At 38.1% G+C, this 13,651-nt stretch overlaps 1 protein-coding gene across 4 annotated transcripts in view; it reads left to right on the top strand.

Moving 5' to 3' along the window:
- Positions 1 to 13,651, top strand: part of ZNF711 (zinc finger protein 711) — a 21,343-nt gene extending 7,692 nt beyond the window's left edge. For 3 of the 4 annotated variants that reach the window (XM_083372179.1, XM_083372176.1, XM_083372177.1), the window contains 6 exons: positions 5,762 to 5,920; positions 6,440 to 6,586; positions 7,783 to 7,920; positions 9,499 to 9,546; positions 10,312 to 10,455; positions 11,260 to 13,651. In XM_083372179.1, coding sequence (XP_083228305.1) covers positions 5,762 to 5,920; positions 6,440 to 6,586; positions 7,783 to 7,920; positions 9,499 to 9,546; positions 10,312 to 10,455; positions 11,260 to 12,437 — 1,814 coding nt within the window. In that variant the 3' untranslated portion in view covers positions 12,438 to 13,651. The remainder of the gene's footprint in view (positions 1 to 5,761; positions 5,921 to 6,439; positions 6,587 to 7,782; positions 7,921 to 9,498; positions 9,547 to 10,311; positions 10,456 to 11,259) is intronic. The other variant, XM_083372178.1, reaches the window with a different exon arrangement.

The following is a 13,651-nucleotide window of genomic DNA, read 5'->3' as shown; positions in this document are numbered from 1 at the left end:
AAGGTTGACTCAGCCTTCCATCCTTCCGAGGTAGGTAAAATGAGGACCCAGATTGTTGGGGGCAATTAAGCTGACTTTGTAATAATGCCGCTTGGGGGGGGGGGGGCGAAAGCCCTAATAAGCAGGCATATACATAGAATGAAGGCTACTGCTAAGCTTGTAAGCCGCCCTGAGTCTTCGGAGAAGGGCGGGATATAAATGGAATTAAAATAAATAAAAATAAGGGAACAAAAACTACCTAGTGAAGGAAATTGGAAACATTTAGGGTTTAAAAGTTGTAAGCTTGCTGTCTCAGCTGAGAAAAATGGGTATAGCTTGTCCGACTGATAGTTTGTATCAGCTTCGACTTGAATTGCTCTTTTTCAATCCCTAACTCTATAGTTTACAAGCAGGTTAAGCTTGTAGTATTACAACAACAAAAAGTATGGTTGAAAGTTGGCAATAAAAGTAACTGTGGTTGACATTAAAATAACTAAATATGTTTCATGCTAAAAGGGGAAGAAGAAGGTTATGGAGGCCAAAAGGAAAGAAAGATGAGGTCCATCAAATCTCTACCGTGGTTAAAATCAACATGGAATTTATTTCTATATTATTGCTTAACCGTTTTAGGGTTAAATACGATCTACAAACGAAAGTATTTCTGTATTAAAAGAATGAAAATTGTGACAAATTTGAGGAATATTCCACAAAATATTTGTGCTTAAGTGCAGTCTTATTAACAATACACATTTAATTGTTTAGTATTTTATAGAAATAGCTATTTTGCATTTTTCATAGAAATTACTTTTCTCCCAAAAGTGAAGCATTGTAAAATAGTTAAATTTGTCATACTGATGAAGATTTCTTTGTACTTCAGTCACAAAAGTTCATGGTAAGGGCATCACATTCTTCACACCCATGAAACAGTGAAAGTTCTGTACAATCGCATCCTGACAAATCTGATTGGTTTTGAAGGAAACAAAGTAGTTTTCCAAATAAAATCAACCTATTTGAAAATAAAGGTCCACGTTTAAAAGACTGTGTTTTCAAAACTCATCCTTCCCAGCGCTGCCATTTCACAGTTTTATGAGCTAGCGTTTATAGTGACCAATGGCAAGAATTCAGGAAAAATGGAGATTTAGTATTTTGGAGGGGGGGGAAAGTCACACAAAACATAAAACGCCCTCCTTTGTTTTTCTTTTTTTTCTTTTTCAGGTTTGTGATGTTCAAACACCCACAGTGGATTGCTAGCTTTTGAGCCATAGGATGATACTGCATGCACATGCTGGTGATCCTATACCCACTACAGAGCCACCCTGGAGCTGTCCTTTAGGGATAAGGTAATATTCCACTGCCCCCTCCCTTTAAGAATCTGTTACAGTACAGTATAGCAGGGGTGGGCAATTTTTCCTTGGCAATGAGCCATTTCCCCTCTTGCATGCACCCCATTGGATCCCACTGCCTTCAATCATGTTAGTCGGGCAAGGTGGTGGAGTATTTTGCTACCAGTCCAGGGCACAGAGTTACAGTGCGGCTGATGGCCACATACACTCAGCTCAGAAATGGGCCATAAAAGGAACGGTTGGACTACATTTGACATGTTGGCCAAAAGTTACTCACCCCTGCAATACAGCATTGCACAGTCTGCTACAACTATAAGTAAAATCCTATTCTGTTCCCTTCTGAGAAAACAGTTAGGAAAGTCAGATTTTTTTAAAAAAATAAATAAATTGCACAGCTGTAAATTTTGGCATGTATCTCATGGTTTTATGGTGGGTGTGATAGCACCAGCATTGTGCATGCTGAGACATCACATGAATTGGGAGCTGGCAATCCACAGTGAATCTGAACATCTCATACCTGGAAACAGCTAAGAAAGGTAAGTTAGAGGTGTTAAGACTTCCTTATAATTTTTCTTTGTCGATGGATATCCCTTCCTATTTCTGCAGAAAAATGTTCCTTACGATTGCCTTGGTAACCATAATAATAGAACGTTAATAATCTAAGGAAATAATTGGGTATTTTTTCCCTCTTTGTTCAAGTTTATGCATGATCAGAAAATAATATTCGGGAATTATCACTTGAAATCTTTGGTAAGAATGAATGTGGAGTTAAATATATTTTTTAACTTGTCCTATAGGTTCACAATTATTATGTTGAAGTCTATAAAATGCCTTTTGTTTTTTCTTTAACAGAAAGTTTTGTTAAATCAAGATGGGAAAATGCATTAATGTATGACTTGCGGGTACAACAGTCTAGTTTGCATGCATTTAAATTCTGGAGTCCCTTGAATAAATGGTGCATAAATGTTAATAATAAATAAAAATAAAATATGTAGTTAACATTTAATAGATATCAAGATAGAGATAGAGTGCATTACAGTATTCATATGCTAAAGCATTATTAACACATGCAATATGTTTCTAATGATTTGTAATCATTTTTATTTGCAGCTTTTCCCCCAGTACTATACCATATATTCCAATATATTTTTCCAACATTCCAGTGTTATGTTCCTGTTATATTGAGACCTTTCAGTGTTAAAAAATTTTATTTAGCAAGTATTGTTCAGTGCAAGATGCACCTGAAAATTTGAAGTGTTAATATTATCCATTGCAATATTTCTGCTGCTGCCGTTTGGGCATGACATTAATGATATTTAACCAATATGTTTTGGAAAAATGTATTTTAGAAGGTAAGATTTTGTTCATGTATTAAGTGCTGCAGTTTATACTATTGTATGTTATAGCTGCAGTTTTTATTTTAGTTGGAAATTGTTAGGGTCTTTATTAACCTAAGGATTATACCTTCTAATAAGCCAGAATTTGAAACGGGTAGTGTATGGATCTTAACTTGTCAAAATAATGGCAAGTGAGAATTCAGATAGAGTTGCAATGTTAATTTCCCCCATTCTTTTCAGTTTAATTAATATGGTAAATAAAAGACCCTGAGGACTTCATTTTAGTGTTTTTACAGTCATTGGCATATCTTACAAATCTTAAAAAGAGCCTTGTTCTCTGTTATTTTTATGAATGGAATTAAAGCAGTGATTATGAATTTGCACACTTAGTTTATTATTATTCAAATATTAAAAAACCAGCTTGAAACCCTGGAAGAAGGAAACTACCACAATACAATAGACAAATCACTTCCATTACCATCATAGGGTTTATGTGTATTATTTCTCTTTCATATTTCTTTTTACTACATCTTCATGAATCTAGTAAATGCTTCACTGTTTGGTCTGGAATCCTTGTTATTAGGCCAGCAGCATTTGCACATTTCTATTTAATGTTGCATAGAATTGTTGCAAATTTCTAACTGTTTCTCTGCACTCTTATTTTTAAAGGAAAATAAAGAAAAATGTAACATTTCAAAGGCAAGAAGTTACTCCATAAAAAGAGTGCTTTGTAGCAATCCATTCTTAAATATTCTTAAATGGGCAATTCACAAGGAACTGCTTGAAACTTTGTGATGTCTACCTCCCACTCTTCTGAATATGTGTACATACACACACACACAAAACACACACACACACACACACACACACACACACACACACACACGTGTCAGCGAGAGCCTCAGAAAAACTACACCAAGCTTTCAGAGATAGAGAAGTATTTGAAAAATCTGCTTCTCTGTGCTAGCAACATAAACCCTTACATCTGTCTGCCTATACCAGGGGTAGGCAACCTCGGCTCTTTTATGACTCATGGACTTCAACTCCCAGAATTCCTGAACCAGCGAAGCAGTTTTAGCAGGTATCATTAAATGACATCTAGCACAGGCCATATGGGCACACATAAAGCAAAGATGCACTGTTACATTTGTGTAAACTTTGTATAAAAGCAAATTTTATACACATGATTTTTGCTTGCTTCCATGAAAGAACTATAACATCTGAGAAGCAGATGAGCATCTAGCTGACTATTGCCTGGAAGCGCAATCGTAAACAATTCCTTTCCAGCTTCCAGCAAAGTAAATTATACTAAATTTGCTTAAGATAACCAGCGAAGCTGGTTCAGTCCATAAAAGAGCCGAGGTTGCCTACCCCTGGCCTATACCAACACATCCCAAAAGCAATCACTGCTCCTATTTGTCAATTAGCTCTCCTGTTAAAATAACATATTTGTTATCTGTATATAAATCGACCAGTCTAGCATCTCCCTACAACCTCAGCCTGCAACCAAACCGATAGGAAGGAAGGAAGATTTGTTGGCCTCTGTGAGATAACTTTTTATAAATTCAGATATGTAGGTTGCATGGGCCCAATGACTTGAATTTTATTTGCTTCCCTCCCCCCCTAAAATTCATTAATAAACACCAGCAACGCTGAGTTCAGTCATATAAGCATAGTTTTGTAATGGTTAACAGTAGCGATACTGATTAAAAAAAACTTTTTAAAAAGTTAAGTGATTAGCTTCTTTTATTTCTATTTAGTTCTGTTTTCAGTAGCTCCAGCATTGTTCTGACCAGTTCACAGCCTTCTGAAATACAAGTTCATCAGTGACACCCAAAACTGCAGCAGTTTTAGCAGGTATCATTAAATGACATCTAGCACAGGCCATATGGGCACACATATAAAGGAAAGATGCACTGTTACATTTGTGTAAACTTTGTATAAAAGCAAATTTTATACAAATGATTTTTGCTTGCTTCCATGAAAGAACTATGACATCTGAGAAGCAGATGAGCATCTAGTTGACTATTGCCTGGAAGCGCAATCGTAAACAATTCCTTTCCAGCTTCCAGCAAAGTAAATTATACTAAATTTGCTTAAGATAACGCAAGGTGGGATGGGGGTGTGTGTCTTGTGGTACGGTTAATAGTGCTAAAAAGAAACTCTGTTGTTGACTGTAATCATGGAACAGTCTAAAGCAGTCCAAAAGTGAAGAGCAGGCCCAATGCGTGCTTCTTTTCTCCAATATCAACCTATTCTTCTCCCCCTCCCAGCAGTTCATTCGGTACCTTCATTTTTATTTCTGGATCATTTTAAAACAAAGAGATCATATTGGGAATTGGTTAACATGCTTTGCTTGAGAAAGAACTCCAAAATTCTCTGTCCATAAATTAAAATTAGTGTGGTATAAACCTAACTCTGATTAAGGGAAGGATTTTCATGCAAGCAAGAAATGTTGAAGAGATTGGGTAAATAATTTCTGATTCCCCCCCCCCTCGCCCTCCCTACCCCCATGAAAATATACCTGTCATTAATTCACTCACGGTTTCACTATTCTGCATCAGTCATAATTTCATCTTGTAGAGTACCTTCTTATGGAAAGGAAGCAATGTCTGTGTGAATAAATGCTAACGCTTTATTGGAAATTTTGAAGGTCTTTCTAAGATCAAACCAAGATGAATTTCCTTTTTTAAAAAAACAAAAAACAAAAATGATAATATGGGTATTCCTCACTTCGTATGTGTTCTAAAATGCAAAAAAGGCCAATTAAATGCAAAATACCCTTGCCTTATTTAATTGCTTAATCAGACATTATGATATTAATTATATATTTCTACAGCACACTTGCTGATTCTTTCCGATGGTGAAGTAAATCATTTTGGTTTACTAAAATAATATATTACCAAATTACAGTGGATATATTTATACCATATACAATCTTCAGAAATTAAACAAGTACAGAGAGATTGGTGTGCATGCCAGCCTCTAATGCAGCCAAGATGGTATTTGCATAAGTGAGCTAAGATTCTCAGAACATATTGCTTTGCTTCACATTCTACTTCAGACTTAACTGCAGTTCTCATTTATTTTTTAATTTTTTAGTGGATGATGTTGGGGAAAAATTAGACCACATTGGAAACACCCCCTTAAAAATCAGCACTGAGGTTTCACACGGTGACGTATCTAAAGATGATGGGTTTGGTTCTGAAGTTATTAAAGTTTACATATTTAAAGCCGAAGCTGAGGATGATGTTGAAATAGGTATGTATCTTAAACTTAGGTTTATGAATCAGTCCATAAATATTAAATAGAATCTGTCTGCCAATTTTCACAGACTAAATCTTTCTTTGTAATGATTCTAGTTTAATTAAAGTTTCCATCAAACCAGTTTAAAGTAGGCAGACACTAAATCAGGGGTCTTCAAACTTGGCCCTTTTATGCCCTGTGGACTTCAACTCCCAGAATTCCTCAGCTAGGCATGCTGGCCGAGGAATTCTGGGAGTTGAAGTCCACAAGTCATAAAAGAGCCAGGTGTGAAGACCCCTGCTCTAGAGTCTTACAGTCTTCCCAAGCCTTGAATGGCTATCTTTATTTTTTTTCTTCCTGCCACGTGTTTAAATTTGTCATACTGCTTACAGATTAAGGCCATCCCGTTGTATTATCTGCTGTCCCTAAAACTGGGTTGACTTCTGTTATACCCCAAACACAGAAGAAAAAATAGCAAACTTTTACTGTTCCTGTTAAAATTCTACCATGTGAATATTATTTTTTCTATTCAAGGGGGAACGGAGATTGTAACAGAGAGTGACTTTCACAATGGACACTCTGTAGCTGGAGTTCTAGAGCAAGGAAGTGTTGGCAGAGTTCAGCGAGAAAAGATGGTTTATATGGCTGTTAAAGATTCCTCCCAAGAGGATGAAGATATTAGTAAGGACAACTTTTGTTTGTATCATTAAGTAAATAATTTTGTAATTTCTAGAAGATCTCTTACTAAATGATTATTCTAAGTTACAGAAGATTAACAAGTATACAGATTTACTCAATCTTTCCCACCTCTGTAATTACTCGGGTCACAAATTTTGCATTGTAGAAAGGGTTTATGTACACTTTTACAGAAGCTTTAATCCAAGCAATTGCAAAATCCATTTTGGCAAAATTGTGGTCTACTATTATGTTGCCTCGTTGCTGACTTTGATCTGCTTTGCATGTGTGAATGGCAAAACATAATATATTTCTTGATATTTACACGAAACTGTGACAATACCAGATACATTTTGCGAAATGTCTGAAGCTAAGTATGTAGTTCCAGTGACAATACTTTTATGAATGCTTCCCCAATTGTCTGTATTCACTGTTTTTTTTTTGCTTTTCTAATTTACATAAAGCTGTGTTAATGTCTAAATATCAATAATTACTGACAAGAGTTTGCATATAATAATAATAATAATAATAATCTTTTACTTACCTGTTCAGTATTTAAAATACGTTGAAGCCAGTGAGAAGCAAGATAACAACATAACACAATTCCCAAGATATCTAAAAGAGTTGTCTTTGTAACTTTCATTTCCTTTAAAAATTACAACCGATTTTTAAAATTAAATATCTAAACCTTACGATTGTTTCGATTACAGATTCTGCTTTAGCCATGTACCTACTAGATAGATAAGCTAGCCAATAGCCGAATTATTGGCTTACATTACAGTATTGAAAATGTAAATGTTGATAATGAACTGCTTTGAATATATTAAGTGCTATAAAAATAATATTTTTGAAATGCATAATTTAATTATATGATTGTGAGTGAATTAAAAATCGCTTTATTAAGGTGCTTTTCTACTTAGGAATTATGCTTAGCTTCTCTGCAATATAAAAGCACAGTGTAATTTTAAGCAGATTTGTTTAAAAGTATTTTTTGTGGGGTTTCCCCCTTCCCCCCCCCAAAGTTAATATGCGTACAGCAGAAGCCTTAATAATAGGGAAGAAGTTGATTCAGAACAATTTTGTATTATGATTTATTCCATACAAATCCAGATAGTGGGTTTAGTGGATGTTAATTGAGCAAGGATAAATTAGTTACATAAAGAGAATTAATTAACTTAGCTTCCTTTTCACATCAATTCTAGGCTGTGCTGAAATAGCAGATGAAGTTTACATGGAGGTAATAGTTGGCGAAGAGGAAGCCTCCTCACTTCCCGATGCACAGCTTGAAGACTCTGGTGTGAATAAAACTTTTGTTCCAGTTGCCTGGGCTGCTGCTTATGGTAAGAAGCTCCTTTTTCTTTAACTCAGTCCCTTCTCCTCACTGCAGTCACTACTTCTATAGACTTGCTCATGTCAAGGAGGGTTTTTTTCTCTTCTTCCCCCCATCCCTTTCTACCTGAAGTCAAGTCTCCTTCAAGTCAAACTTGATCTTTGGTGACCGAGAAGATTTCTGAAATGACATCTTCCGGCTTACTAAAGATAAAGGTAAAGGTTACCCCGCACACGCGTGCTAGTCGTTTCCAACTCTAGGGGCCGGTGCTCATCTCCGTTTCAAAGCTGAAGAGCCAGCGCTTGTCCGAGGATGTCTCTGTGGTCATGTGGCCGGCATGACTAGACGCCAAAGGCGCACGGAACGCTGTTACCTTCCCACCGTAGTGGTCCCTATTTTTCTACTTGCATTTTTACGTGCTTTCGAACTGCTAGGTTGGCAGAAGCTGGGATGAGTAACAGGCGCTCACTCTGTTACGCGGCACTCGGGATTCGACCCGCCAAACAGCCGACCATCTGATTGACAAGCTCAGTGTCCTAACCCACAGAGCCACCGCGTCCCGCATTTACTACTTGGTGTTAAAAAACAAGGCACTCTGATTTTGTTCAAACTACACATTTTGTTATGCATATTTACGTTTTCTAAATATAACTTCAGAAAGCGATTAATTCCCCTATTTCTTTTGAATCCTGGGATTTCCTTTTTTCTTTTCTTTTCAGGTCAAATAATAAAAGCAATTGACTTTATTTGCTACAATTACAGGGTTATATAAGTAAAGAGGTTTGGAATGCAGAATATTGCCTATTAAATAATCAAAAAGTATTGTCAGATATCCTGGGAGCCCTGTCAGAGTCCATGATACTGCTTGTTTATTTGTGTACCTGTGTGTACATGCTTTACGAAAGAGAGGCTGGTGGTTGCTAGGCAGGTTTGTTTAGTTCATGCACTGACCTCTGTTTACATAACAAGTATTTTTCATGATAGCATAAATAGAATATCTGAAGGCCAATTGTTGCTGTTTCGTCTGCCCGATAATAATTATATTCATAGCATAAAATGGGTTCTTGGACACCAAAGAGTATTTGTCGTTTTTTTTTCTTGGAAGCAACAGACAGCAAACCTTGTTATTATCTATAAGATATATGATTGCGTTTTGATTATGCTTGGCACTCTTTGGAATCCTTACAGTGAAAGTTTTGGCAATTAAGTACTCATCCTTTTTTTTTCTTCTTTCAACCATTTTACAGTAGCAGTGCACAAACTGTTTGTTGGCTGTGTGCAAAACCTATTGTTTTTCTTCTGGATCAAAGAGACCTGGTCAGCCTTTGCGAGGACAGTCTTCTGAACTGTCTTCTGGAGTGGCTCATGATGTTCTCATTAAAACAGGGCCAATTTGGGGGTCGGCCTCCATCCAGAGCACCAGAAATCACTTCTAGTTCCCCCCCCCCAAACATTAGCTGGGGGGAACATGCTCCAGAAGAGAAACAGAATATAATGAAGTTCTTTCTAATGTTCTGTTCCCCAAACGATAGATGTTGCACATATCTACTGTTTGTAAATTAAATCACTAAACTGCTTATTTCTCTAGGGGATGATAGAAGACTTCCTAGGAAATATGAAGACTGTCAAACACCAGGTGAGAAGATGAAAAAATGTTCCATGCTTAGTGTAAATATTGCTCCCTCTGCAATGTAACATAGAGCAGTCTTATGGTTTTTTTTAGAATAATTCATAATTAAATTTGAAAAGGGGGAAAAGAATATTAATACATGGAGACGCTACTTGAATATAGCTAACGAGTTGGAACCATGGGTGCCACTATATCGGGTAATAAATATGAGAGCAATGAGTATTTTTTTTAATTTTAATTCCATTTATATCCCGCCCTTCTCCGAAGACTCAGGGCGGCTTACAAGCTTAGCAGTAGCCTTCATTCTATGTATATGCCTGCTTATTAGGGCTTTCACACACCTCCCAAGCGGCATTATTACAAAGTCAGCTTAATTGCCCCCAACAATCTGGGTCCTCATTTTACCTACCTCGGAAGGATGGAAGGCTGAGTCAACCTTGAGCCTGGTGGGATGCGAACCTGCACTAATTGCAGGCAGCTGGTGTTACTTAAGGAGGCATTAGCCCACTGCTCCACCAAGGCTCAAGTAAACTACTTGTTTTCCTTCATCTGAGAAAACTCTGAAACACAATGCAAATATAAACAGTAATAAACTATTGCTTTCTATATGAGGCGTTAAAGAGAAGTTTGAAGTGATTCTGAGGTTCTAGCATCATAAAATAGAATCCTTTCACACATCAAAAGCTCTATAAATGCTTTCAGCTTTAGTTTTGTAAATCAGGTATTCTAAAGCTCTTGTTTGCAATATACTGATGTTATCGTTCATTCCAGGAACAAACTTAGATGCAAGATTAGAAAACAAGAATGGTAACACAACTCAGTATCTCCAAATCTGTGACAGCATTAATACGAACAGATTGCTTAAGCAGAAGACCAAGAAAAGGAGAAGAGGTGAAGCACGCCAATGGCAAACAGGTGAAACAACCTTCTAAAAAGTTATTATCTAATTAAATGTAGTTTTTAACCTAGTTAACGTCTGTCTGGGTGGTTTTTTGTTTTTTGGGGTGGGTTTTTTTTTGCAAACAATGAGTACTTTTTGTACAGTCTCTTAATCGCTTCCTACTATCTTCTTCCCAGCAAGTTTTGAAACTAGGTGGTGTAACCTACCACCACTTGCTTTGGGTAAAAGCAAGTTTTCACATTGTGAGACTCCCTGTCCATCTCTTTCAGGATATAACCTTTTAATTAACACGTGTGCTTTGTTTACAGGTCACATTTTTCTCTTTTTTATCAATTTTATTGGCCAAACAAAAGTGTTGTTTCAAAATGGCAAAATAGGTTGCCTTAGACCAGGGGTAGGCAACCTCGGTTCTTTTATGACTCATGGAATTCTGGGAGTTGAAGTCCATGAGTCATAAAAGAGCCAAGGTTGCCTACCCCTGCCTTAGACAGATGTTTAAAACTGGGAATATGCTGAATTGTTTAGTGGAATGAGCTCCTAGGTACATTTGCAATATGTAATTTAAAATGACTACTCTTAAGAGTATTGTCAATTTTAACAAGGATTTTGATCATCACTTTTTGCAGCCTAATACATATTTTTCCTGGAAGTAAAGTCTCATTTAACCCTACAGCATATTTACCTCTGAGTAGTTCTGAGCAGTGTGTTGGTTTGCATTGTTAGCTGTTGAAAGATTTGCTTGCTTTCGTGTTGATATTGCATTCTGTATAACTTCGGGGTAACTGTCGCGTAATTTTTGTCATGTTTATTTGACCCAGCTGTTATAATAGGTCCTGATGGACAGCCCTTAACTGTCTACCCATGTCACATATGTGGGAAGAAATTTAAGTCCAGGGGATTCTTGAAAAGGCATATGAAGAACCACCCAGATCACATGATTAAGAAGAAATACCAGTGCACTGACTGTGACTTCACAACGAACAAAAAGGTCAGCTTCCACAACCACCTGGAAAGCCATAAGCTGATCAACAAAGGCGACAAGGCGCACGAATTCACTGAGTACACCAGGCGCTACCGAGAAGCCAGCCCGTTGAGTTCCAACAAACTCATCTTACGGGATAAAGAACCTAAAGTGCACAAGTGCAAATATTGTGACTACGAAACCGCTGAGCAGGGCCTGCTGAACAGGCACCTGCTGGCAGTTCACAGCAAGAACTTCCCCCACGTTTGTGTCGAGTGCGGGAAAGGCTTCCGCCACCCTTCGGAGCTGAAAAAACACATGCGGACCCACACGGGGGAGAAGCCTTACCAGTGCCAGCACTGCGTCTTCCGCTGCGCGGATCAGTCCAACCTGAAGACGCACATCAAAACCAAGCACGGGACTGACCTGCCCTTCAAATGCGAACACTGCCCGCAGGCCTTCCCCGACGAGAAGGAGCTGCAGCAGCACACTGAACTCTTTCAGGGCCACAAGACCCACCAGTGCCCGCATTGCGATCACAAGAGCACCAACTCCAGTGACCTCAAGCGGCACATCATCTCCGTTCACACGAAGGACTTCCCTCACAAGTGCGAGGTCTGCGAGAAAGGTTTCCACCGGCCCTCGGAGCTCAAAAAGCACAGCGAGACCCACAAAGGGAAAAAGATCCACCAGTGTCGGCACTGCGATTTTAAGACTTCCGACCCTTTTGTACTCAGCGGTCACATCCTCTCCGTTCACACCAAGGACCTGCCTTTTAAGTGCAAGCGTTGCAAGAGGGGATTCCGCCAGCAGCTGGAGCTGAAGAAGCACATGAAGACCCACAGCGGGCGGAAAGTCTACCAGTGTCAGTATTGCGAATACAGCACGACGGACGCCTCGGGCTTCAAGAGGCACGTCATATCCATACACACGAAAGACTACCCTCACAGGTGCGAGTATTGTAAAAAGGGCTTCCGGAGGCCTTCGGAGAAAAACCAACATATCATGAGGCATCACAAAGAGGCCCTCATGTAGTCCGGCCGCTGCAGAAGACAGTGTGTTAGGGGAAGGAAACTCTCACGAACTGTTTCTCCTGGTTTCAAAGCTTGATCTTAAATCATAACTTTGCATTCTTTGTATTAAAGCAGGGGGGGGCGGGTCTTCAAACCTGGCCCTTGGATGACTTGGGGACTTCAACTCCCAGAGTTCCTCAGCCAGCCACGCTGGCTGAGGAACTCTGGGAGTTGAAGTCCCCAAGTCATCCAAGGGCCAGGTTTGAAGACCCCCTAGATTAAAAGAGTCTTAAAGAGAAGTATTAGGGTTGACTGGGTATCTCGTAGCCCTATGATTGTTGCTGATAGGAACCTAACGAGCACTATAAACGCGGAGAGATGAATGTTTGAGAAGGTGCAGAAAGAGACCTTGAATGTCTTCTGTTATAATAAAGCGTTACACATTATTAAGCTAAAGAAATATGAAGTCCATTCCCGTAGCTCTTTATATCAATAACGCCACTTAAGGAAAACCAGAACAGGACAGAAGTTCTTTCAAAGTGTTTTGGCTAGAACAAATGTACCGTATGCAGTTTCGAACAGTGAAGCTAGGTAGAAGTCAGTCATGTAGTCCTTACATTTTTTTTCCCAAAGAAAATTGTGCTGGGACATAGTATTCAACAAGTGGATCAAATTTTAAAATCTGTCCTTTTTTTTCTTCATTTTAAAGCAAACGTTACATTTCATAGGTAAATCTCGTTTTCTTCTCCCTTTGTTGAACGAGCAATTTCCAAAGTTTTCTTTCAGAGCTGCTAACCTATTTTTTACTACAGGATATTGTGTTGAAAATACAGCATTATGTTCTCCGAGATCAAAAGTTTGGTGCTAGGGACCGAGACATGTATGTACATAATTTCCCTTTTTATCCGAAACTACAGTCGAATGTTTAATACGACACATATTACTATGACAAGTAGCTTTTGATCAATATTTTTTAAAAAAAGAAGAAAAAAAATGATAGATGCAGTTATGGGGCACTGTTTTTTGTTTTTTTTTCTTGTAACTTCACAACTGTCCTTAAGAGAGAGTATCAAGGTAGAAAGACGCCAGCCGTTGGAAAATCCTAGAGAATCTTTCAAAAGCAGTGTTTCTGGCAGGTCAGAATCCATCGCCCTGACTTGCTATTAATCTTTTATTTTTTTAAAAAAAAATCAGTATAGAAACAAAAATTGCACCTTTTAAAGAATTCATACAAAA

The sequence above is a fragment of the Vipera ursinii genome (assembly GCF_947247035.1).
Source record: "Vipera ursinii genome assembly, chromosome: 12".
In the NCBI taxonomy this organism is placed as follows: Eukaryota; Metazoa; Chordata; class Lepidosauria; order Squamata; family Viperidae; genus Vipera; species Vipera ursinii.
The sequence above is the reverse complement of the archived record's forward strand: the minus strand, read 5'-3'. Positions and strand labels throughout refer to the sequence as shown.